The sequence below is a fragment of the Haliaeetus albicilla genome, chromosome 17 (assembly GCF_947461875.1).
Source record: "Haliaeetus albicilla chromosome 17, bHalAlb1.1, whole genome shotgun sequence".
In the NCBI taxonomy this organism is placed as follows: Eukaryota; Metazoa; Chordata; class Aves; order Accipitriformes; family Accipitridae; genus Haliaeetus; species Haliaeetus albicilla.
The window spans coordinates 18116455-18143972 of record NC_091499.1 but is presented as its reverse complement, the minus strand read 5'-3'; the positions used below and the strand labels follow the sequence as shown (position 1 = coordinate 18143972).

The following is a 27518-nucleotide window of genomic DNA, read 5'->3' as shown; positions in this document are numbered from 1 at the left end:
CATTAGACCCTGAATCAATCAAGAGGAGAATACACAGAAGACTGCTGTAAACACTGTGACTGGAAAATTTATTTGACAGGACTTTCACCATGTCAGGTAAGAAGCAATTAACATACCAAAACAACTAAATTCTGATGCAAGTTCCAAAGCTACATTGCAAAATCAAAATCTAACATCCATTTTGTGCATGCTAAATTATCCTTTGGTAGCTCCAAGTCAATGGAATACTTGTCTCTCCTAAAAAAAGCTAATGTTCTAATAAGGAAATAAAAATGACAAAAAAATCTTGATTTTTAAACATAGCTTTAAGAATAAAAATTAAATGCCAATGGACAGTATACCACTCAAAGAAGCAATTTTCAGCAATAGCAAAATGAAAATTTAAAAAATAAAAAAATCCCTTGAAACATCAAGAATCCATTTGGATAGACTAGTTAGGGAAGTTCTATTGCATGCAATCCTAAATCCATAATCGATAGAACAACCTACCCTTCTGAAATAAAACAGGTACTTGTGCAGGATGTTTTGCCGTTACAGTTCTAATGAACTTCACAAATTATTTTGCTTTCTATTCAACAAGCTATTTCCATGCTAATGCTTTCCATGAACTTCTGTTTTGTGATTCTGAGGTAAACCTCCTATCATACCACAAAGGATTCATTTCCGTAAGGACTTAAACATGTATGTGACTTTAAACATAGGTCATTTCAAGCATGGTTTTACCAAGGCACATCTGTCTCATGCTTGAAATTACTTGTATTTTAAAGACCTTAATGAACTGCAAACTAAATAGGCAAATTTGAAGACAATGGAAAACAGAGAAATGTGCACAACTGTAGCTTCTAGTGTACTATTTTACCAACTTTTGAACTTTCTTGGTTAGGCTGTGGTGAGCACCAAAAAAGGTTTCCACATACATGTTTGTTATGTTTTTTAAGAGCATTCATATTTTAAATGTTCATTTATTACAAATGTTAAGCCTGATGGTTCCAAGAATGATCAAATTCCTTCTTAGTTACTTTTACAATGGACACCAAAGAATATTGCATAATTTGTGTGCCTAAAAAGCTCACATGGACTGTTAAATAAAATGTTGCTAATATTCACACCAAATTATTCAGGAATCATATGACAGCGAAGAATTACCTTGTAAAATGTTGGATTAAAAATATGGAATATATGAGTAAGTTTAAAATGGCATAATCTTCACATACAAATAGCTAAAAGAGAAAAAGGACAAAATTCATAATATAAATAATCAATTATGAATTATATACTTAACCATGCTTGAAAGTTAAAAACTGCAGTGCTACAGAGTCAGTTGCTTTTTCAGGTCTATCAGTTTCCAGGGCACACTGTTGAACAATAATTAAACCACCCTGATGAGTTTTCACTGAAAGAAAGAAAACTCAACAGAGAAAACCTCTTGTATTCACACCCCATTCCAGACAGACCTTTTTCACTTTGTCAAGTAATATAATTAAAGAAAGTAACATCTTTGTTAGATGTCATCACTATGTTTTTATAAGCCACTTACCAGTGTGGTAAAGATATAGTGATAGTATTCTGTCATCATTCCCATAGCTAAAGCCTTGAAAAAATAAACAAAAGATTAATGTTTCTGAGGTCACATAATACATTTTTATCACACTTACATGGCAAATGAAAAGCTGCAAAAGAACACTACTGGGATCAGACTATAGGGTTGGAATTACACTAAAATTAGGTCAAGCAAGTCATTTCCTAGCAGTTAGAGCAGATTACTGACTATTAAAGGAATTTATGAACCAGATCTTCTGATAGAAAGAATATTATTAGACTGTTTAGTGCAGTAAATGTGAAAGAGGCTTATAGTTTTACATACTAATGGATGCATTAAGTTGCCACACAAAATTTGAGTTGACAATATTTTCATTCAACGTTGAACCCTTCCCTTAAACAAAATAACCTAATAGGAAAATTTTTTTCTGTTTTGATGAACAATACTATGCATTTAAAAGAAGGACCCAAGCTTATATTATGCATATGTACATTTTTCCAACCATGGAAGAAAATACTGAGTCAAGTTTTGAACACTGAGATACACACAACTTCAGCAGTAAAAATGAAGAACAAATATTCATAGTATTACTCTATAAACTCAGATATCTATCAAGTATCTTCATCTGTCTTGCTAACTATGTAATACCAAATATGTTTTGATCAACTGTGCATTTTAAAATGTTTACACTTTTCTCTTAACAGCATAAGAACAAATATTTGTAGATACAACTTTAAAACAATAAACTATGGACATCTCACCACTCTTGCACATTGAGGGCATTTTCACCTGAAAAGCATGTATCTTCATGCTTTGCACAGAAGTTTTCTTAGAGTAGTATGACTTATTCAATCATTTTAATATCTACAGTGATTTTTATCTAATTTTAGCACTGTAAAAAAGCTACATAAGTAAGCAACATTTTCTTCCTTTCCAGGAATTATCAACGTAATTCTTTGCCAAGTAGCTACCGGATACACCTCGCTAAACATGCTGAAGGCAACAATTAGACAATTGCCACAATACCAGAATTTGTATACAAAAGAATTATCAGAGTTCTGAAGGCTATAGAAGCCTTTTTACTTGCGACATTGTCTGAAAAATGATGAAATGACTAGTCTATATGTTCTTTTCCAAAGAAAAGTTAAATGCTAAAATGAATTCCAAATATCAGCTGCAGATCAGGTGTTATATTTTAGACAAGACTTTGACAAAAACTGCAACAACACTTTTCCAAAGGATGCCTATACCTGTGTATTTAGAATTCCACAATAATATTTAGAACTACAGTATAGTGTGCCAATAGCAATTTAAATTCTCTTAAACACAGGAAATCCATTACCTCATGAGAAATATTACAACTTCATCAGAAACAGTACAACTACAAACATTGTTAGCTTTTTAGGAACTTTTTTTGTTGTTGTTTTTAAATAAACCCAAGGTATCTTCCTCTATATACCTAACACATTTGCAGTCACCCATTATCTTAACTGCTTATAATCAGTTTCCTTCATACTCCACAGAATTTCTACACAAGAACTTCCTACACATGTTCCTGATTCTACTATGTGCCGGTGTTGTCTCTTTTCCATGTCTTCATTTTCTCACTTTCCTCACTTCTCAAAAGACCTCACTCCTTTTTCCTCTTCAAAACATTATCATTTCTCCGCTCTCATTATCCCAGTGCTTCCCTAACCTTTTAAAACATGTCTGCTTTCCCTGGTTGCCTGGTGATGTAGTTAACACTGAGATTTGCCTTAATTTAATTATGCTTGTCTGAATGATGGGATTTTTTTTTCCTTTTCATGATGTATTTTTGGCCAGAAAATAGTCATTGCCATTTCACTGGCCTCTCAAGGTACTTTGTTGTCTTTATTTCTAACTTGTTTTCTCTTCCACCAACTTCACTGTTAATCTTTCCAATCATCCTCCCAAGAAGAAACCCCTTGTCATGTCTCCCCAAGTTCATCTCTCCATTACTAGAAAAAATTACTTAATAAATAGTTCACAAATTTTTTTTTTTTTTTTTCAACAAACACTTGTAAACACCATATTTGGAATAATATCACTAAATAATAAATACAGACTTAACATCCTTTGTGTCAGTTTTGACAGCATGGGCTCACATTCAGCTGCAGAACTACCAGTTTTAGACTTACTTAAAGCATTGCAATACTGGAGCTGAATGGAAAGCTAAAAGTCTACAGAAACTGTGAAAAGATCTAAACACTCAAGAAAGAATTGTTCCTGTATCTTCCTTCTATACTCTTTAGGATGAATAAAGTAGTTTTATAAAACAGTCTACAGTTTGATTTAAAGATTTTGAATGCTCACTCTTGGGTTCTGGGACATGATTAAAGATACAACATTTTTAATTTTGTTCCCATTTCCCTCTAGTCATATGTTTTTCACAATGTTGCATACTGTGACAGAAAGTTTCTTTTCACCTAAAAACTACTGGGTATAGTATAAATAATGTACTTCAATGGAGTTATTTTTAGTACTACAGCTTTGTATTGCTATCAACATTTTCCATCTTATTTATTTTAACATCTTAAAAATGCAATGTACATTTAATCATTTGGGCTGAACAGCTAGACTACCTAGGCTGTCTTATGCTTAGCAAAGAGCAAAAACCACCAACAGGGGTTTAAAAATACTAGGAATTAATAAAAGCCTTTTCATCAATGAACAATAGAGCAAAGAAATGATAGCATACATATATGTCTACTAGCAATTTTAATTGTACCTGCAACAATATGCCTAAGTATCTTTAATGACAGACATATTTTCAAATCTTAAATACATTTTGGTTTCAATTTAAACCATACAGTCTGCTAGCAAACACAATAGAAACATGAATTAAAGCCACTAAAAGCTGTACATTAGAAATGTGAATATTATTTTGGTTTAGGTATTCTTCCTATCCTCCTTACTGCAAGTCATAGTTCAATTAAAAAACTATGGGCAAAATGGCTTTTGAGCATAAGGAATTCCCAGTCTTTGGAGCTAGCTCATTAAACTAAAGAAGACACACAAAGGCTTGTTTTCTATGCATACTTCAGGATTACAGTAAGCTTTTTTATGAGCTGTGTCCTTTGTATGCTGCTGTATTGCCACCTTCTCTTGGAAGCCATCACTGGAATCTGCTTCTGCAATATAAAGCCAGTTAAGTATTTGGGATTCTGCTGTATCTCACCTACTCATCTTACTTGTACATAACAAAGCGAACACTTTCAAAGCACCTACCCAAAAGTATTCAGGTATTTCGCAGTCCTATTAATAGTGCGAGGAGAATATGGCTCCAAAAGATACCTATTAATTCTGTCCTCTCAGTGGAACACATTAACATGGTCTGTTAGTAACATACTATTCAAATATCACTATCTGATTAAGAGTACACAATTTAGAGGCTTCAATTTAAAAAAAAAAATCTTTGTTAAATAAAATAACACTAAGCAAGCACTTAAAACCCTGGTTAAAGCATCAATTCTCCAGAGTACCAGTTCTTCATAGTTGAAAGACTGATAGACCTTTTCCCCTGTACATGAACCAATTAATCTGTTTCTTTAAAAAACATAATGAAAGCAGCTACTGTTAGAGTCACCAATAAAATTATCTCTGAAATCCTTGGCTGATTTTCATTTAGGCCTCAGTAAAACTGACATAAAATTCCCCTGCTTGTTAAAAGCCATTGAGTCTGGATATTACTTTTATTTATTAGGGATGGAAAAGATTAGGCCATCTAAAGCAAAATGAGGATTACCTGTTTCAAGATGCCTGCTGCCATTTCATGGCTGCAGTCAAAGATTACATGGAATTCTTTGCCTCTTTTCATCTCCTTTAGCAATGGCTTTGCATCTTTCGTGTCAGCTGGTAACTGACGGATTTTTAGTCTCAGGTTGTATCGTGATGGAGCCTTGATGAGCTCTTGTAATCGAATAAGGCCTTAAAGAAAACAGAGGAGTCAAAAGAAAAGAAAATTACCAAAACAAGAACGTGAACTGCTAGCAGGACAACTTACTATAAAGATTCAAAGTTTTCTGAATTTTTGTCCCTTGTCAGTATGTTGCAACCGATACACAAAAGTTTTATTAAAAAGAAAAAAAAAGAAAAAGGAAGTTTCTGCACTCCCAATACTTTCTTATCACAAGTTTTTCTTCTTCCTTAATATTAACAGACAGTAAGCAGCCTCAGTTAGGATTACCTTAAGACAGACAAATCTTCCTTTAACATTATCATGCAACTATGACATTCCTCTTCAAAGAACATATATAATTATTCTGGTTCCATTAAAGCAATATCCCAGACTAGTAGCTTGTAATCAGATTAGCCAGTCTGCTAACTAATCTATCAGGTTTACATACAAAGTTGTGAATCATTTCAGCACTTTAGAACACTCTCACATAATTCACATGAGAATATTTTTTTTTTTTTTCTGGATTATGCATGTAACAAAACACATATATACAGCAGCACAGTGGCTGAATAGATGACTCATGCCATTGCATTCCTCTTCAATACTCTACAATTCCATTTTGAACTACTTTACTTTTTACAATGGAATTAGATGCAGTAACATTTTTCCAAAAATTTTATTGTTCACATCAACATAACAGCATGTGGTGTGGTTTACAGATCACTGATTGGTCTGTGACCAATATTAAACATTAGGTTGTTTAACTGTATAAAAATGAAAGGGTAAAAATAGGTCTCCAATGAGTAGCAGTTTACTTCTATGTTAGCAAAAAAAAGATGTATTCCTGCCGTGCTAACTTCCTTCTTGCACTGGAGCATGCTCCATTTAGTGGCAGTAACAAGGGTTACTGTTCATCTTTATGTTTGCAGTGCACATATATACTACACCCAACGGCAAAAAAATGGAAGCTCCGCTTAGGATTTCAGTTACAGCAGGATCCAGGCGTAAATTAAGTGCTTCTGAAGTCTGAAATAGTTCACTTCACTACATCAAAAATATTAATGGAGATAACTAATTATTATTTAGTTATCATGACAGGCAGCACTGTCTAGTATTAAAAAACACCAGCATTTCATTTTATCTCTAAATATTCTTCCTAGTTACAACTGGATGCCAAAGGTGTCTTGATTTCAGGAAATTATGTTGTCATAATCTAACATGGAACCACACTACAGTGTCAGCAAGAAATTGTGATAACCTCCGACAAAGGATTTAACACAGCCTTTTTCCAACATACATTGTTCTTTTAGTAACATAATGCTGAGAGATTTTAGTAACATTATATTTCTCTGATTTTTTGCTATGAAGCTTTTAGATTGTAAAAAACTTAGCTCTAGTAATTTCCAGCAGAACCAGACCAGTAGAGAATATAAATGAAAGATAAAATCAGTCTCCTCTGTTTCATCGTTCCCCTTTTTTGTCCCTGCAAAGGATCCACATTATTTTCTCAAGTTTCTGCTGAAATTAGCTGAAACAGGACTTATATCTTACTATATAAAACCTTCCTAAATTAAGACTGTGGGTGTGAGGATCCGGCAGAGGATCCCAGTAGACCTCTTAGGCCCAAAAGCAGAGCGGGGAAAGACAACCTTGCTATTTCGTCAATTTAGGAATTTTTTCTTCACTCACAAGTCTATGTCACAGATACAATATCTCATATTTCATCATAATTTCTCAGTAATACTCCCAACACATACAAACATTCTCAACAATGTGCATATTGTTCAAACTGAGACAATTTTTACCTTTAACTAAATAATCTCTCAAATTTACATCTTCTAAAAACAATTCTATAGGAACTTCAATAACAGCTAAAGTACTGTGAAGAACTAAATCCAGTAATTCAGTGTGGGTTGACATTTTCCATACAAAATTATAATGTGAAAAATGTTAATGGTCTTTTGTACGTAACAGCATACCAAAATTTAAGGTGTGAGTAAAATGTTTTAACTCAAGAGGGGATAAAAAGTAATTCTGCATGTTCCAGGTTATTTGTCATTGCTTGCTAAAACACTTGGAAACTTTTGTCCAGCACAAATAACTTGTAAATAATTTTGACTCCTATTATGTTATATTTAGCAAGTCTAATTTTAGACTTGTCCTGCTTTCTTTGCTTCATTTGGTTTTGCTTGTCCTGCTTTGAAAAGGAAATAAAAGCCACCGTTAAAGAATCACAGAAACATCACTATAGTTACTGGCAATCTTTAGTAGAGATGCTGAGGGCAGAACAGATATAGAGACCAAAGTACTTTATCATGACTAGACCTGGTCCCTGCTTGCCAAGACACAGAAGTGATAGCTAGGGTATACATGATTTCTGACTACATGGCAGATGTTAAGTCTACATGATTGTGAAAACAGTACTTTTAGAAACTAATTCAAATTTTAAAAATTGCCGTATTTACCTCAAATACTATAATGATATTTACAATCATATGAATTAATGTATTTAATGGAAGTTTAAATGGATTTAATACTTGATTTCTAAATAATCTTGAATATATATACCTAAAAGCTGTATAGTAGAGCTGTCTTTTCTAACTTAAAAGCTTATGTATCTACTGCATATTAATACTATTTTCAGATGATCTGGGACAATTACATGCAAGTAAAGCTTTGAAATGAACAACATAGCATACCCCATAGCCATTAACTGCCTTATCAAAAATAACTGACAATAACATGCCAACAAAACCACTTAGGATTGTCCCCAAGTCCTTCCCATTTCCTCAAGACTAAGAAAAATAAAGCAACTAGAATGTATGCCCTTGTGGTCAAAAAATTTAGATGATTTCAGATTGAGGGAAGGACCACCTTTCAACGCAGAGTCTTTCTCAAAGGCAAACTCCTGCCAGTTGCTCACTTGCTCTGGTATCCATGCACTTCCACTTAAGAACTACAAATCACAAGAATGGCAACATGGGACAGATAGTATGACATTCTCTGCCAGAAAAAGAAATCCTGGCTTTTGGTGCTCACTAGTCAAATACGACTGAGAAGACAGACAGAAAGACAGCCTTTCCAAATAGCCACATTAGTTTGAATCAAATAGCGCTGCAAAATGTTTTGCCATATAACAGACAACAGTGTCTAAAGCTGATACATGAGCTGTCAGTACGTGAACTAGAAGCATGCATCTATGTGAACCACTTACATCACACTTAAGAGCAAGAAGACGGGGGAAAAATGGCCGATTTGGGGCAGGGGATGAGAATCTGAATGTGCAGGTATCTTCAGGACCTTATACACCTGAAGTATTCAGATATTAATGAGGACTTCTGTGATGAGTTGTATTTCAACCTTCAAGTAATGTTTAGTGGAAAAAGTTCTATGTCACACTGAATATTTGCCATGAATCTTCGTCATTCGTTGCAGCAGATCACAACTAGAAACCACTGTGAGTACCGGAGATTAAAACAACAGGAAACTCTTAAACACAGCTTTATGTCATAGATAGGTCGTAGGAAAGAGATTATAATCTGTTTCACAAAACAAGCATTGATCTCCCAAAGGGAGAGCATTAAGTAAACTGCCAAAGATGAGAAGTCTACAATTTGCTCAAAAAATCATATCCGTGAGATGTACAGAAAAATGGAAAGCTATTTAAAAAATAAACATTACTGGTGAAAATATGCTAAAAGAGATTCAAGATTAGGAGATTCGAAACTGCACTGCTCTTTGAGTCACAAATGGAGGCAATGATTACAAAATATGCATCTACACAAAATGATGAAAACGAGAACCGTGTCTCACCCATGCAGTTGTTTTTGAATAATAACATGATGACTTTTCTCTCAGGATTTTTGTAATCTGAAATATATTTGGCCTTCTTCTTTCTCCAGAGAAATCAATTTTTTATTTTATTCAGGAGGTGAGGAATGCATAAAGTATTACAGGCTGCTCTTAAGTGGACTGTTATCCAAAGATGCAGCTGGAGTTGCTCAGTAGGAGACAAACAGACACTTGTTAGCATTATGGTTATGAAGTCATCTGAGAGAGGAAACACCTGGGCTTTAGTCCCTGTTCTCGTATTTCTATACTGAACCACTTTTCAAGAACAGCAAGAGACAAAAGCAGCTTTACTCCACTGTGCAAGTTTGGTAATCAGAACCACTCCAGAACAAAAATTATTGTGGAAGTGACTGTGAAATTAATCTTATTGTATAAGACATTAAAGTGATTCACGAAGTTCAAGATTTCTGTGCAAGTACTGTACTGAGTATTTTTAATACATCAAGTGTTACAAGGAAATCTGATTGTTCTTTCTTGACTGCAAACTGTTTGCTCCTTCAATGTGTGGTTTACTTAGAAGGGCAAAGTGCCTGATTTGTATGTTTTACTTACATTCTCAGGTGTTACACAATCACCTTGGTTACACCTTTGGAGATAGGATGGTCAGTTAAGATTGACAAGGAACGTTAAGGTTGGATACAAGAAAGGGAAAAGGGGAGGCTGCTTTTCTCTGTAGGAAGTCCATATGTTCCAAAATTTTAGTAAACAAATGTAGGACATTACAAATTGACAGCTCCCTTGACCTATCTCCATTTCTTGCACCAATGCAATACAGTTTTGGTCTTTTACTGTAGGTCCAAGGTTTGTTACAGAACAGCAAGAAGTGTTTTGTGGCCTACAGGAGCTTGGGAAGTAAATGTCTTAAAATACTCTTATGAATTAAACATCTACTATATGGCTGACAAAAAACTGCAGGGGGTGAGAGCCAACAATTCAAAAACTTTCTTCCAAGATTTGTTCTGTTTCAGAGCATTACCCAAGAAGGTGAACAAAGTGCACATCACTTCATGCTCTCCTCAAGAGCCTAACTGGGCTGTTCAGGAATTAAAAAAAAGCACTTCCTCTTCATAAATCTTGTCACGACTGGGCTATCCCAAAGAAAGAAAAAATCCCACCAAAATTTGAAATAGAAGATTTACAGATGTAGGAACTAATAGCAGAGCAATTAAAAACTGTGAAGGAGAACACTATGGTAAGTATAGTGTCTGCTTGCTAGGTTACCTGAGAGAGAAGCAATGAGCAGTACACAAAGTGCCACATTGTGAAGGCAGTACAAAAGCTGTAGAAGCTACTGGAGGAACCTGAGTGTGAGAATGGGAGAAAGAAAACCTGTGAATACACACCTCCATAGTGCACTGACCAGACCTCAGTGCTGGGTCAGTAGAGGCATGCATGCAAGCAAATGAAGTATGCCTTCAACAACTGTCAGGACACAGAAACAGTAACCAATGAGCTTTCTCAAAACATATTTTTAAGGTAAAGCAAATCTGAGACATAAACAAATTCCACGTGGTTTAAAGCTGAGGTTTTTCTCCTGTCCTCATCAACGTGAAATAAAAAAAGCAACCTTGAGCTTTTAATGTGTAGTATTGTTCCTCATAGCTTCTACATGTAGCAGAACACTTAATTTTAGTAATAGTTACAGTTAACGCACACTTCCATTTTTAAGATTTTAACATGTATTTTTCATTGTGTTTTCAGCCACCAGCATTTATTAAGTTCAAATGAATTATGCAGAGCACAAAACATGTTCCAGTCTACTAAATGACTCACTTCAGTAGTCCACCAGGCCATCCGCTGCAAGGAATATTTGTTCATCCTCGTCCATACTTAAAAAATAAATCCTTGCTGGCACAAGTCCAACAGTTTCCAGCTTGCTAGGCTCTCAACAGGAATGATTTCGGAAAACAAACCCCCCTCACTCGCAAGGTCTGCCACCTCCCGCACGGAGCCCCCGGACACACCGTTCTGCAGAGAGCGTGTGGTGTGGGGAGATACCGTGAAGCTGTGTCACAGGTGGCAAGTACCACTACTACAGTCACCCTATGGCTCCTCGCTGCCAAGCAACACCTCATGGAATAAAAAAAAAAAACAGACAGGGCTGAGCATACGTCCCTCTGGTACTTCTATTTCTCTGTCAAAGTGCTGGTAGGTAAAGTGCCGAGAAGCAGCATTTCCTCACTCAGGCATTAGTGGGAACTGAGACTGAGTAAAGGCTTTCCAGGCCTGGATCACACTTCAAAAGCAGGCTCTTGCAAATATAAATCAAAGGCTGAAAGTCTCCTTCCACACTGTACCTAGCATTCGTATTATATAAAGTGGGTGAAGAGCAGCCTAGTTTTCCTAGAAAATAAAAACCACCAAACGAATTCCCTGAACACAAATGGCATAATTAATCTGAAAAGCAACAAAAAACCCACACGCAAAACCAAAACAAAACCAAAAAAGAGCATTCTCTTTACCCTTTCCTCTCCGCTATGCCTGGATGAAGGCACCGGAGTCGAAATACGCTGGCGTTCGTGGCCTGTGCAAGGCACAAGGGGCTGCCTCCTGACCTGCCCGGCGCCGGTCACAGCTGGTTCCAGCCGGCCCTGAGCCAACCTAGGCCGCAGGAGAAAGATCCCCCGGGGCGCCAAAGGGAGGCAGCCCAGTCTCAACCACGGAAGACAGGCACCGGCCGCCCCTGAGGGCTGGAGACGCCCCCTCCGAGGGAGGCAGCGCGCCTTGCCACAGCAGGGGCCGGCTGAAGGGAGGGCGCGGATTCGGGCGGGCGGGCGGGCTGCGGCCGTGGGCGCCTCACGCCGGGGTAGAGGCAGCCCGGAACGTCAGGTAAAGCCGCTACACACAACGCGGCAGAAACTGTTACACCAAACGGCCGGAACCTGCTGGCCCCTCACCGTCAGCTGCCAGGGTGAACGTCCATGGGCTGCGTGTAACCTGCAGTGAAAATACACACGGTGGTTTCTTCCTTCCTAGGGAGGGGAAAGGTACGTATTTATGTAATTGCGCCCTTTTTCTCACTAACAAAATAAGTGATCGGAAGCTTGTGTTTAAAAGTAATTAAGTAAAAACACCTTACTCTGGAATGTTTTGCCTGCAGTGTTTTCCAACCATTTTGAACAGTTCAGTTTTTACCCCCTTCTTTTCTAGGTTAAATATTGAACAGTGGGTTATTATTTGTAACCAAGGAAGAAATTAAGCACTGAAAAGATATAACCTAAAAGAACAAGCTCCTGCGTGTAAACTGCAGCACCTGGGTCTGGCTGTGGAAAATAACTGCTTCCCAACTCCTAGTTGTCACTGATCTTCTCCTCCCCACCACACCCTAACATCCCGGTTTCTGCAGGAAAAGTAGGTATGATGGCCAAAAAAGGTCCATGGGATCAAAACATCGCACAGCTGAGAAGTGACCAGGCAGTCCACATGTGATATAAATAAATTCTGCTGCTATCATTATAGTAACAGTCTGTGTTTGGAGTTCAGTTTTTCACAGCTATAAGACATCACACGTTTAAGGCTTTTTACAGTAAAACTAGTGCCTTCCAGTAACCAAAAATGAGCTCTACCGTATTTAGTCTCTTTAAGATATAGTCCTGAATACATCAGGTGAAGTCAGTCAAATTCATTATTTGCTTTCAATTTTAGATGTTGCCAAAATTTGTTCTGTCTGTATTTTCCCTTTTTCCTAATACTGTTATGGCCCATTTGGATGGGTGAGATTCCTGAGACTCAAGGCAGACTGCTTCTTCCTACTGTGTCCAGTTTGCCTGTGAGACTCCACTTCTACCCTCTATGCATAAGGCTAAGGGCCAAAGTAGTTTTAGGTCAAACAAGCATAGGGTATTTATACATTAACTCTAAGCTTCTGAGCACCTGTTAATCCCAAAGTAACTTTCATTGCTGTTGTCTGATATTAGAGGAAATGGACAAGCTTGTTATTCAGGATCAAAGTAACAAGCTGTCATGCACTGAGAAATAAAGTCTCTGGATTAGCAAGGGACAGTTTCAAAAGGGCACGTATGTAGCTCATATGTAGCTAATCAGAAAAAGAGGTAGCAGAGCCTCCAATGAAAAAAAGGAACATAATATGAGAACTACAAGTACAATGAAGCTAAGGACAAAACGAGTCCTTTCTTCACCATGATTTTGAGGAAATATTTGTCAACACAAAAGCACAGATTTCAGCCTGGAATATTTTTAAAACAACTGATTTACAATATAAAATTAAGTACAGCCCTCAGATTAAATGCTGACCTCTTATTTTATTAGCATTACAGGATCCCAGTGTAATTTAAAAAAAAACAAACCCAACCATTTGTGTGGACAAGCTCCTAAAAAAAAAAAAAATAATCTATTTTACAACAGCATAGAAATAATAGCTGCATTTTGGGAATGTACTTCCTGCAGTTTCTTTCACCAGGGACACCTTTTTCCTGTCCCTTTAAACTCTCAATTCCTTCTTTTAGCAGCCACTGTGATAGAGTCTTACCTCTGAATGGCTGGGAAGAATGCGGTGTGAGTAACTCTTTTCAGAAGCTGCCATCAATTCATCTTTAAGGAGAATCCTGAAGGAGCAGTTTGTGAGCTCTCCAGCTGGCATCTTCCTCCAAAGAGATCAATCACATTACCTCCTCGACATGTTCAACTTCAACCAGTCCAGGAAGCAAGAGCCCCAAGTTTGTTTTAAAACCTGTGTCTCCAGCTCAGCAGTCTTGCAAGCCATTGCTATGCCACCTGGCCTGCTCATCAAACTATTTATCATTTCCGTTAATGCTGCCTTTGTGCTGCACAGGAAGAATGCAAGCAAATGCGCTTTGCAATAGGCTGAACACATGAACCTTTTTCTGTACAAAAGAACACTAATGCCCTTTTAAAGGCTACTCCTATCTTCAGATTCTCAAAAACTTCAAAAATAATAACATATTGCTTTGCAGAGTTACTAGAATAGTTTCTCTATTTTCAGCAAATTGGTTCCTCTCACACCTCTCTGTACTATTCTCCTTCCCTGACAGCCCCCTGCCCAGTTTTTCTGGTTATTTCTCAGAAAAATATCACTGTGTATTGGTCTTTGAAAGGGGTATGGGTAGAAGGGAGGAGAATGCCAGTTTATTGGATATTGATAGAATGCTTCACATCGACCAGAGCAGTTCATTACTATAAAATGATTCACGGATATTGAACATCCTGAACAGATTATCCATGAATTCTCAAGATCAGTGTTATCATCCTTGTCCTCTACTTAAAAAACACCTCTAGTGAAAGGATTAAAAAGAAAAACAGTGGGCTGTTCCATGTTGTTTGGATATAACAGCATAATACAGAAACACCATTAAGAAAAATACAGAGAAAATAAAGATGAAGGGAAAAGACAGCTTGATGGACCTTTCTCAATTATCCATATTTAGCCTTTTTACTACATTAACATCATTTCACCCAATTCCAGCAGTATAAAGCATCCTTAAAATTGTCATCATTTATATTAAACCCATTTAAATACAGTACCAATGGTGTGAACTGTCTTTAATGGAGGAAAAGCTTTAAGATACGTAATCCAGAAAAATTTATCTTCTTACTGTAAACATAATTACTACAGCTCCTTATTACCAGCTTTAGAGTCCAACATTTTAGCAGGATTTTTCAGTGTTGTAGTTGAAGCATTGGAGAGTAATCAGAACACTACGTGTGTGCATGTAGATGTATATATATTACAGATATTATTGTATTACAGCTTTATGCCACTTGCAATCTGCAATATTAAAAAAGCACAATTAGTGGAGGTGATGTGAAGAAGGGTTCAAAGATACCTAACATTACATTGACTTAAATTATTTTTTTATTGTTAATCTTGATTCCTACCAGGAAAATGATAGCATTGTATCAGAAAAAAAGGAGGAAAAGTATCTGGTAACTGACTTCAGTAGCAGTTTTGCCAAAGCAAATTCTATTTAACAAGCCCTTTGTCAAGAAATATGGCTGCTCTGTTTAGAATAACTTCAGCTGAAAATTTCAAAATTAGATTCATTAGGGCAAGCCAAGATACACTAGTAACTCATGATAATAATAGTATTTGCCAGAATGAACTCTGGAAGTCTATTTGGATGGCAACATTTCCTTCTGGGGTAGAAAGTGTAGATGTACAGAAGCTCTATAATGTCAAGCTACCTGTAACTATGTACTTATCTCCTTATCAAAGCATAGAGTAGTGACCTACTGCCCCAGCTTTTCTTCAGAGATACAGAACTCTTGTTTATAAATCAGAACAACCTTAGACTATGTTGACATGTACTATCATATCTTGATGAATTTATTCCAAGCTTCACTATCCCTGTATGTGGCCTTCCAGCTATACAAACACACTTAAAGAAGGTACAGTGCTTCAAAACCAGCAGTTTATGTTTTTAGAAAAAATAATTTGATCATCAAGTTGTGTTGTTTGGGGTTGTGGGGTTTTTTTTTTTGGGGGGGGGGGAAGTGGGTGTTTTGAGGAAATATATTTCTTTTGAGCATATCACTGAAAAGAAGTTTTAGTCACACTGAAAAGCCAGTTCTGGGTCACCAAGTATGAGAGGACAAATAAAAATTACATTATTTCCAACTGAAAATATTTTTCAAAAACTATCTCTTGGCATGTAGCCATGCCAGTATTCAAATAAAACTTTTCAGCTTAGGTAGCTAGTTGTCTCCTGGCATTTCTTTTCCCAAATCAGCATCTTCTCAGAGTGCTTATTGTCTGGACTAGACTGAGACTAAATCTTCTGCTCCAGATAAAAAACTTCCACGTAGAATAATGGTACTGAAGCCAGCAATCCATTTACTGACTTAATTGTCTGCTGAAACAAGATTTCTAGGGCTAAGAACTATGCCTCTCTCTAAACCTCTCCATAATTGTGGCTATGATGCAGTCTCCCACTATTCATCTTGCCCTCATGCTGACATATTGAGGTGTGTGCTATTCTGTGTCACACACACAGCTGGACATTTATCAAGACGATCAGATAGTTTTACATGAGCTCCAAAGCTCAATATTTAGAAGCATGCAATAGCAGTATCTTAGATGTTTATTTTCATGTTAAAGGCTTTACTGTTTCCTTTATTAGAAGTAAACTAATTCAAACATGAAGTTTGTATGGTAAGGAGGGACATATTTGAATGTCTTTGGTTCAAAATTTGACCTGAGCTTTAAAGGCTCAGTGTTAGAGTTGATACCTGGTTTGCCTTCACATCCACACTTTAGGATTCAACTGCATGCTCAGGTATAGTAATTAGCACCCTCTCGGCACATTAGGAAAGAAAGTCCAGTCCCCAAACTTCAGGTGATCCTTACTTTGTATGTGGAAGGATGGACTTGAGTCAACACCTTTAACCTTTATCTCCAGCAGTCTTACCCATTTTTGATCAATGTCAGCTCAACAGAGGCTACTTTGTTCGAGAACCTAGGATCAACAGTGATCATATAAATGGTATGAGTATGTGTCACCAGACTGAGGGGACTTTTCTTTCATTCCTTGACCTGCACTTCCACAAAATTACGCTGATATAACCAGTGGTGTATTTCAGGAGGACACAGAGCACAGTAATACTAATATCTGAGAAAAATGCTCCTTTCTAAAACAAACAAAAGAAGGCAGAACTGTGTTTTTAACTAGACATGTGTGTGTATATGTATGTATATGTATTTGAAGTACAAACCTCATTATTATGAAAGATCTAAAAGTGTCTAGACTAAAGACAGAGAAAAACTTTTTTAGACTAAAAGAAATTTCTATTTTGAGATAATTACTTAGTACAGGAAAGCAGAAGTGTTTAAAATTACATTAATAATTAATATTGAGGTTGAGATTACTAAAATGCCATGTATAGGAGAGACTAGCCTTAGGGTTAAAAATCATTGAACAAGAAAACCAAAGATCCATGTCTAACTCCACAGTCAGATTTCTGTTCTGATAACTGTGCATATCATTTAATTTTTCTGTGTCTTGGGTCTTAGCATCTGAATGTTAAATCCATTTTACTGCTGTTTCAGCATAACCAGCTGTAATTGAAGTGCAAGGCAATAATCAGCTTTATTGTTTTCCTTAAATATGCTAAGTGAGCACGTCAGAGCACGGGTGCGAATGTCTTTTATAGTTAGTTTCAAATAGCCAATCCCAATTCAGCCTATTTCCAGTAACAATTCTTTTCTAATAATGGCTTTTCAGCACTGCAGTGAAAAAAAGTCCTCTGCCCCATCCCACACAGTTCCACAAGAGGGAATCAATGTGGTGCTGAAGTTCAGAAAAGGCCTTCAGTTCATGGAAAGGTTTTGATCTTGAAGATCACCCTAACAAGGTGAAGAAAATAAGGGTTTTTTCATACCACCTGAGTACTTAGCAGCTGCAGCATACAGCAGCTAGGAAAAAAAAGGGAACTGTCCATTCCTTCCCTCACCTCTGCACCTAATGTGTGAAAATATAAGGAAAAAAATAATTTATTTGAAGAAAATATTGAAAATTAAGAAAACATTAAGCCTTTTATATTAGATTTGCCATGTTTTTCTGGTCTCCGGCAACATGTAACATTCCTTTACATATGTGGCTCTATTATGATACACCTGATTTGAAATACTGTTATTACTCAGTTTTCTGAACATGTTTTTTTAACATTTTCAGAAAGCTTTATCTTTAATTCAGTGTGATGATGGTGACAGCAATGACAATTAACAGTCCTCAGCATTTCAAAAGAATTCTTGTAATAGTGTGAAGTATGATCTCTCAAGTGGCTGACATCTATGAGCAGTGCAGCTTAATGAGGGTGAAGAGGAAAAGAGATATCTCCTACAGTCAAAGGACAAAACACCTTTCGTCAAAACTGTCAGAATCAATGATAAAAGAAGCAGTAGATTACATTAGCAATTTCTAGCTACACCACAAAGTATCACTGTTCTATCAAACTATACAAAACTAAATAAGAAAATAATATCTACTAGAAATCAAAATGGATTTGGTTGGAAGAGAAACAAATGAACATTCTAAACTGTAATTTACACTAGGTAAGCACATTTATTTTTGGAAACAAAAGCAGTTATACTTTTGCTACAAAAAATGGTAAGAGTGCAAGAGAAGAAAAATCTGTATTTGAAGCTAAAATATATTAAGATGGGAATATTTGAGCTGAGACTGATGTAGAGCAACTCACAAAGAGGTTGGCATCTTAAGTGCATTTCACAGTGTTCATCCAAGCAGAGGACAAAATATGTAATACTGAAGTAGGAGTAAAAGTGTAGTTAAATTTGGATAAATCTGAATTCTAATTTATGCCCCATGCAAGATGTGATACTGATTATGTCTCCATTTTCCTGTTTTCATTTTTCACTTAAATAGTTTTCCTGTCACATTTTTCTATATTTGAAAATAGTGAATAAAATTTTCCAGTCTTCATGAAAGAATTGTTTTGATCATAAGATCCCTAGCCAATTTTCCATAATATTTAAATTCTTACATTTATTCAAACCCACAAAAGCAAAAAAATTTAAAGTACCATTTGGAATATGTTCATTGCTAATGCAATAATTTCTGGAAATACTACCTCTTCTGTTCTTTAGGCTTATAGAAAAATACTCTAAAGTACCTTATGGATTTATTTTATTTTTATTTTAAACTTATAATTTTATTTTTTAATACCATGTCTTGTTGCAGTAAGTCCGAATTCAATTCTTGGCCAAAACGGGGTAGCGGGCTGTGGTACATGTTTTCCTGAAAGGTGGGCTGGACTCATGCATTCTGTTTAACTTGATGACATTTACTTTTCTTTTCAGAAAAATTAATTAAAATCTCTATTTAACATGCTGTGCTAAGCTATCCCACCTCGCTCTGCATCTTTGATAGCATTTATATACAAGTTCATTTACTTGCAGAGAGGTTTCCCAGCCACCCCTTCAAGAAGAACCAGTACTGTGAATTCTGCATCTGCTTTGTAGAACCAGAATAAAAGCTAGTTAAAATTGCACAAGTCAAACCAGTATAAATATACAAAAATACACACAGGTATAGTTTTCAACTAAATGTCATCTAATATAAATCCAATTTGAGGAATCACTATCAATGGAGTAACTTAACAGTAGTTTAGTATTTCTACACATTTGATAGAGACATTAGTCGGCATCAGTGGTAAGGAATAGTCCTGATAGCAACCTTAAAAGGTCACCATGTCTTTTTGTTCTGTCCAGCAAAAACAACAGCAAACCACCAAACCTCATGAGATGGAGTTTCCACAGCCTTTCAAGAATACCTGTTATTTTGTTCTAACCTAAATGTTCCTAGCTAAATAATTTCTGCTACAATTTTGAACATGTCTTTAACTCTGCCATTTAACATAGAGGATAGTTTCTTTCCTTTTGCAAGACCTTTTTGTCTACTTCACCTAGACTAGACCAACACTCTTTTAGTCTCTCATCCCAGGTCATGTTTTCCTAAGCCTCTGATCTGAAGAACTCTCGTCTTTCTTGAGATCTGCTGCAAAGAGCAATGCAATATGGTGTGATGCCTTTCTTATGCAGATTAAATTGGAATTACCTGGGAATTTCTTAACACATGAAATTCCAGGTCATACCTCTGAGTACAACTTCTTGCTTTCTTTCTTGTAATGCCATTGTTGGCTTATCCACAATGACCACATCTTATGTTTGACAGATAACTATTAAAATACTTTAATCGTATTTTCTAGAGTATTGTAACTTCTGAGCTTATTACTTGCATATGTAATTTGTATACTCTTCATACCTGAAAATGAACCTTTTAAGTGTTTCTTTTCAGTTTTGCAGTAAGCCATAACCAATCTATTTAGGCCTTATTGCTCTTTTTTGCATCCATTTGACAACAGTTGCATAAGGAACCTGTTTCTCTAATTGGCATATAAGAATGTCACCTTGAACAGTATGACTTTCTTAACTCCATATTTATCACATCTACTGCATTTTCCTTACCCGCAAGGCATGTTGATCTGTTGAAGGAGGAAGTTTTACATTATTTGCTCTTGATAAAGCAAACTTAATAGTTACTCATCACTTTGAGACCTTTTAAGTGTTTACAAGTAAATAGTTTATTTTTCCAGCACTTTTCCAGGAATAGAAATTCAGCTGACCAGTCTATTAAAAAAAGCAAACAAACCATCATACTATAACTTCACTTTCTTCTACCCAATTTTAAGCAGGTTCCAAGTTAGGAAAGTAGTTATTAGGAATAGGTGGATGATTTAGATGTTAAGTGAACAGAAGGAACCAAGATAAATGTACTTCAAAATTTGGACAGATATCTAAGTTGCAATAAATCTGAGCTTGTCTACCTTTTCCAGACTTCCAGAACTTCACATATCATTCATGAGCTCTCAGAAGGTAATTATTAACAGATGTAAGATTGCTTCATTTCAAAGTTTTTCAAAAGTGTCTTACTCAATTGATTTGAAAACTTAGGTCCCTTGACAACTGTTGTTTTGTTTTATTCAATTTCAGTATTATTTAATAAATCATCAACTGATCTGAATCTTCTTTGGTTTAGACTCCAACTAATTCTGTTGGCAGAAATTCCAGTTTTAATGACATTCACTTTCTTAAATTCTATTCAGTATATTTTGCTGTTTTGCACTTCCCTAATAATAAGCCATTATTTTCCATTCCCAGGCATTGATTCACTATCAGAAATATCACAAAAACATCTTATACATGGGCATTCAGTATTTTCAGTATTTAAAAAGTCAACATACATTATAATGTCTTTCTAAGAATATTGTAAAAACTGTGCACTTCTATACTCCTTTTCCCCGTAAACACCTAGTTTGAGATGTTTGTTGATTTTAAAACCTTACCTTTGTTAATTGTTAGATGATTCTAAAAAGGATAGGAAGAAAAAGCCTTGTCCACTTGATTTTCATGGTTTAGTGGTTTGTTTTGGATCTTGATCCACAGCAATGCAAATCACAATAACAATACTCCTTTGTGCTTTTTATAATTACACTGTTGCTCCCAACAGATGTCTCCTACTGTATTGTGGACTGAGCACCCCAGATTATCTTTAAGAAATCTCTCCCTATTTCTGCCTTTTGTCTATTCTTGAACAAACTTTACCCTTCTATATCAAAATTTCAAACCTGAAATATATTCTACTGCATGCCAGCCATGTCAGTTTGTAAGTTTCTGTTCTATATCACCCAAATTGAAATCTTCTCTTCTAAACTCAGGTGAAATACACTGTTATTGTATCAATTGTTAAACATTCAAATACAGCATTCTCAACTAATTGAATTCCTTCTTTCTCATTCCGCTAGGAATAGACCTTAGTTATACAGATGCGTTTATAAAGGAGAACAGCTTTTCACATAAATCGAGATGTTGCTTAATTCATTTACAGAAAAACAGAGACAAGAAGGTGTCGTGATTTAACCCCAGCCAGTGACTAAGCACGACGCAGCTGTTCACTCACTCCCCCCCACCCAGTGGGATGGGGGAGAAAATCCGGAAAAGAAGTAAAACTCGTGGGTTGAGATAAGAACGGTTTAATAGAACAGAAAGGAAGAAACTAATAATGATAATTATAACACTAATAAAATGACAACAGCAATAATAAAAGAATTGGAATGTACAAATGATGCACAGTGCAATTGCTCACCACCCGCCGATCGACACCCAGCTAGTCCCTGAGCGGAGATCCCCCGCCCCCACTCCCCCCGGTTTATACACTAGATGTGATGTCACATGGTATGGAATACCCCATTGGCCAGTTTGGGTCAGCTGCCCTGGCTGTGTCTTGTGCCAACTTCTTGTGCCCCTCCAGCTTTCTCTCTGGCTGGGCATGAGAAGCTGAAAAATCCTTGACTTTAGACTAAACATTACTTAGAAACAACTGAAAACATCAGTGTGTTATCAACATTCTTCTCATACTGAACTCAAAACATAGCACTGTACCAGCTACTAGGAAGACAGTTAACTCTATCCCAGCTGAAACCAGGACAGAAGGCCTTTTCAGACCATCTCATTTTATATCCACCTTTTCAGTTGCCTGTTCTCTAAAGTTTCTTGAACACCCTTTCTCATCTTTATAGTGCACTATTTATATTCTCCTTGAAGAAAAATTTTCTCCCTAGCCAAGATTTACTTTGACTCACTTACAAGCTTTTTTCCCTTAATCCTGTAGCATTGTTGCCCACCTACCATCATCCCACATCCAATTTACCCCCAAGATATTTATTTCACTTTTGTGTAAAGTTATATTAACTGCAAAGGTGAGTATTCTTTCTTATTAGTAGTACAAGGAAAAAAGGCAATCATCTAGTCCAACTGCCTGACCACTTCAGGGCTGAACAAAAGTTAAAGCACGTTATTAAGAGCATTGTCCAAATGCCTCTTAAACACTGGCAAGCTTGGGGCATCGACCACCACTCTAGGAAGCCTGTTCCAGTGTTTGACCACCCTCTCAGTAAAGAAGTGCTTCCTAATGTCAAGTCTGAACCTCCCCTGGCACAGCTGTGAACCATTCCCACTGGATCCCAGGGAGAAGAGCTCAGCACCTCCCTCTCCACGTCCCCTCCTCAGGAAGCTGCAGAGAGCCATGAGGTCGCCCCTCAGCCTCCTTTTGTCCAAACTAGACAAGCCCAGAGTCCCTAGCCACTCCTCATAGGACATGCCTTCCAGCTCTTTCACCAGCTTTGTTGCCTTCCTCTGGATGCATTCAAGTACCTTAAAATTGTTCTTAAATTGTAGGGGCCAGAACTGCACACATACTCAAGGTGAGGCCACAACAATGCTAAGTACATTGGGAATAAGATAATGTGAATTTTAATACTGGTCCCAAGAAAGAAATTGTAGTTTTATTTACAAATCAATGCTACTTGTATACTACAGTAAAAATATCAATAAATTGACATCCTTCTTTTTCCTTCATTTGAATTAAAGCCCAGAGTTCAATACTGAAGACCAACACAAAACATTTTTATTTCTGAAGTATTTTTTTTCCAGCTTTTACTTTGGCTTCTGTTCATAGATGCAACAGATTTTCTGTGTTTATACTCATTCACCCAAGACCAAAACAAATGTTAATTAAGAAAAATCACAGAACCCTGTTTATATCAATTTGATCTGCCTAAAGCATTAGTTGGCAATACAAGTGTCACCACAATTTAAAGGCCCCAGCATCTAACTGTTCATGTATTCTTTGTTTTGGAGTTCTCTGAGATTCACAAACTTATTCAGAATTTATCTAGTCTCTTTTCTTTAGCACAAAGATTAGAATATGTACTTGAAATTAAGTTACTGCTTTGAGACCAATTAAAACCATTAGGATATGCAGCTGATGAACATACTGTGTTTTTTCCACTTTTCTTTCTTAAAGACAATTGACTGTAGCAAATCTGTAAATCTGAAATTACTTAATTAGTATCCAGGGACAGTTTAGTGGGATTTAATTAACAAAGATACCATAAATTACTTTAAGGAAAAAAAACCCGAACTAACCAACCTCTCATTACATCCTGCTAGTTTGGTTGAGGGGAGTGGGGGTGGTTTTGGTGTTTGGGGGTTTTTTAATGGGAAATTCTAGTTAAAAGGAATATACTTTGCCATTTAGAATGATCTCAGAAAGCAATACTTATCTTCAGACCAGCAAGAAAATTGTTCTAGAGCCTCATTCCAATTTTTTGTCTGCACAACAGATGGACTACATTAAAAAAAAATAATCTGGAGAGCTAAAATAAAGGGAGAGACTAAATCATAGAAGGAAGCAAAGTATAGCTATTATTTAATGCAAAAAAGTCAGGGGCAGGAGTATTCACAGATTCACAGAAAAAGGTCTCATGCATTTTTTCTTCCCTGAAAGAACAGACTCATCTGCCTACTGTCACAATACCTACTCCATAAAATACTACCAGGGCAGAAGGCTTTATTATAATATTAAAACCTTTGCGCATTCTATAATTTTTATTTCTATTAACTTGTCCCCACTGTAACAGACTGCATCTCTTCTTACTGAGACAAGACAGAATTAAGCTTTCTAGTTTATTCATCTGCTTCATCCTATTTGTAGAGGCTTGAGTCTTCCTTATTACACTGTATTCAACCTGATCTTTGCTCTCTCTAGTGTTATTGATCATATCCCTTTAGAAGCATCTCTGTCTATTTCAGCATGACACAACCTCCATTTTCTCCTGTGCCAAGTTATCCTGCTTTCCTCATGACAGGCTCCTGAACATGTGAAGCAGGTATGATCAGCACAGAACAACCTAGTATTCTGAGGTCCAGACTGGCATGAGGAGCAATAGGCAGACTCCATAGGTTAATCTTCTCTGACTTAGCCATTTCTGCATCATAAAGCTGGGGAGGGTTGGGGGCAGGGTCTAGTTGCTACCCATAGTGCATGAAAAGCAACTTCTTTATGTCTTTTCTTAGATTAGTAGCAAGATGTACAGCTATTCCTCCACAGAGAATACAGGGAGAATATTTCGATGAGGGATACAACCCAGTAATGGGTGTTCTTTGTGGCAATCTTTTAGGTGTGCAGATGTTCATTATTGCAAAGGGAGCCTGGTATTCCAAATTTCTCTCTTATTTCAAAATTGGCTTTAACCGTGGACTGACTTCCCCTGTACCACCTTCGTACCACACAGTCTCAGCTCAAATTGGATCCAGATCAAATACAAGTGGTGGCAGTCTATTTTGCACATCTCATCGCATGGACGTTGTGAAGGCAGCTACACTAAGGAATGAAAAGCACACAAAAACACTATGGAAGATTGCATCTACGCTTACATAGAGTACCTCGTTTAACAGCACGAAAATGCTCTATTAGAGTCATGTAACTGGCTTTCCTTCCTATAAGATAGGAGCATGGAGGATTGCATACAATCGGACACAATGGTGTTGTCAAGAGGCAGCTGAAGTGTGCACTTGAAGTATCAGTCCCGAGGACATTCCTGGGAATGACACTAGAGTTAACATGGGCTTTTACTGACTGCAGTGTGTCAAATAACCACACAGCTTTTTCCATCTGTGTTTACTCAAGAAGACATATCCCATTCTGAATGAATGAAGAACAGGGACACGGCTGTTATTAGAATGCTTTGAAGTGGATGAGGTATCTTTCCATTATCAGAGAAGTAAAAATTCAACAATTCCTTAGAGAATTCATAAAATGGAGCCCTAATAATTAAGATATAAAGACATTTTGAAAAAATAAAAAAAAAATAAATAAATAAATTCATACTTTCCCTTGGAATGGACCTACAGTCTTCCAGGATTTTGGCATATGGGCAACTCCCCATAATTTATCTTGAGAAGAATCCAGACATAGTTTATGCATGTTTTCTAACTTTTCTTCCTGTCTATAATGAAAGTATCATCTCCCCTTGTATCCATGTTCATAAAGTAGTACTAGAAATACATAAAGTAAATTTGTCACCCCAATAATATTGATTTTAACAATTAAAAAAATATCACTGTAACTGCTATACCAACATATGATTGTCTTGACAAGGGTGTACTTTGGGGAATTTTCCATTCAGATAAAGGAAATCCATAACACTAAAATTATCATTAAATAAAGCATGCATTATCATCTTAAACAACTTTTCAATAAAGGAGAGTAAAATGTCGGTGATTAAAAGAGAAACAAAGGAGGGGAAAATAAGAATGATATCCATCTTACATTAAGGAATCTCTGGCCAAATGGAAGAAACAGTTATAAACAGTGATAAATGTTTTGTCTTCGTTGCCTTCATTTTAATGGATTTGAAATTAAGTCTTAAATGGCACAAGGAGTTTTACAACACAGTTTCTAAATATTAGCTGAAACTATCATATTCAGCTTCAGCCCTAGGTTCATAACTGAATATTTATATTATCCCATGGCAGGAGATAACCTCTTCTTCAGCTGAAGTAACTACTTCCTTTCAAAAGGTTCCCCTCCCGCCACCCCTTGCTTCAAAAACCACCAGTTTGCAGTTGAGCTCTAACAAGATTTAAACTCTACTTCTTTAAGACTGATGGTTTCTCATAGCTAAGAGTTGTTCCCATATGTACTTCAAAGGCAAGCCGATGGTGTGGACTTCCCAGCAGTGTGTTGTGCTTTTGAAGTCTTTGAATTATCCATAGGAGATGCTACTAACAAAGAGAAACTGACAGTCTTAGAAAAAGTAGAATTTAAATATACTTACAGCAAATGCCACAAAAAAGAGAGGATTACCTTTTTAAAACTAATTCTTTTTTCTGTCTTTTCTGACAGGAACAGATCTCAAGAAAAAAAAGATGTTGTAGCTGGGATTACTGTTTACCAGCAGGAACAACCAATATCATAATATGAATGGTCTAGCCACTCCAGAAAGAAATATAAATTTAATGCAAATATTTCCTGAAATATTTTTATGCTTTATAATTAAACTAAATAACTCAATCTCCTTATTCATTGTCAAATGTATTTAAAATTTATTTGAAAAGAGCTCATGGTCTTTTTTTTTTTTCTCTTAAATGTTAACAGTAGTTGCAGGTAGGTCAAGTAGATCACAACATACACAAGAAAAGCTTCTTCTCCATCTTCATTCCTATTTCTACTTACATCCTGACTTGAAAACGTACTTTATGAAAAGATCAGATCTAGCATGACTGTTAACAACCTATCTTTTCTGAAAAACATGGAGTTTAGAGAGCCCATTAAACATGAAATATTTCTTTTCTTTTTTTTTTTTAAGGGGGGAGAAAATTACTTGAAAATATTGAGCAAAGCGGTTTCAAAGCGTTAAAACATACAACTTTTCTAACTGAAAGGCCTGTTTTAAAAGGTAACCTGTTTATTGTAAAAATAGTCTCCAAATTATTTAAATCAAAGTGAAATATTTCCAATTTATGTAAACCTAAGTCTATAACTGTTTCACTGAACCACAAATAACTTTTTCAATCACCATTTGATTAAAATTTGAGACATTTTCACTTCCTGTCCTATTTCAGAATAATAATATATATATAAAAAAATAAAAAAAAAACATGAATAAACAAGCTACATATTTCTTGCCTTAAGTCTGGAAAGCTAACCTTTTAAGGAGACAGCCTCTAAACTTCACTGCCTTGCTTTTTTTAAAAAGACATGAAGAAAAAAATCAGTTATCAATAATTTTATGCACTGCCATCTCTGTTCCCTTCTCACCTCTTGATAGCTATATACACATCCTGTTTGAACTTAAATAGTAAGCAGGCAT

General features: G+C 36.2%; 1 protein-coding gene across 4 annotated transcripts in view; it reads right to left on the bottom strand.

Moving 5' to 3' along the window:
- Positions 1–27518, bottom strand: part of GRIK2 (glutamate ionotropic receptor kainate type subunit 2) — a 421417-nt gene that overhangs the window by 260204 nt on the left and 133695 nt on the right. For all 4 annotated transcript variants that reach the window (XM_069804941.1, XM_069804944.1, XM_069804945.1 and 1 more), the window contains exons 4-5: positions 5307–5488; positions 1538–1591 (exon numbers count right to left, since the gene is read on the bottom strand). In XM_069804941.1, coding sequence (XP_069661042.1) covers positions 1538–1591; positions 5307–5488 — 236 coding nt within the window. The remainder of the gene's footprint in view (positions 1–1537; positions 1592–5306; positions 5489–27518) is intronic.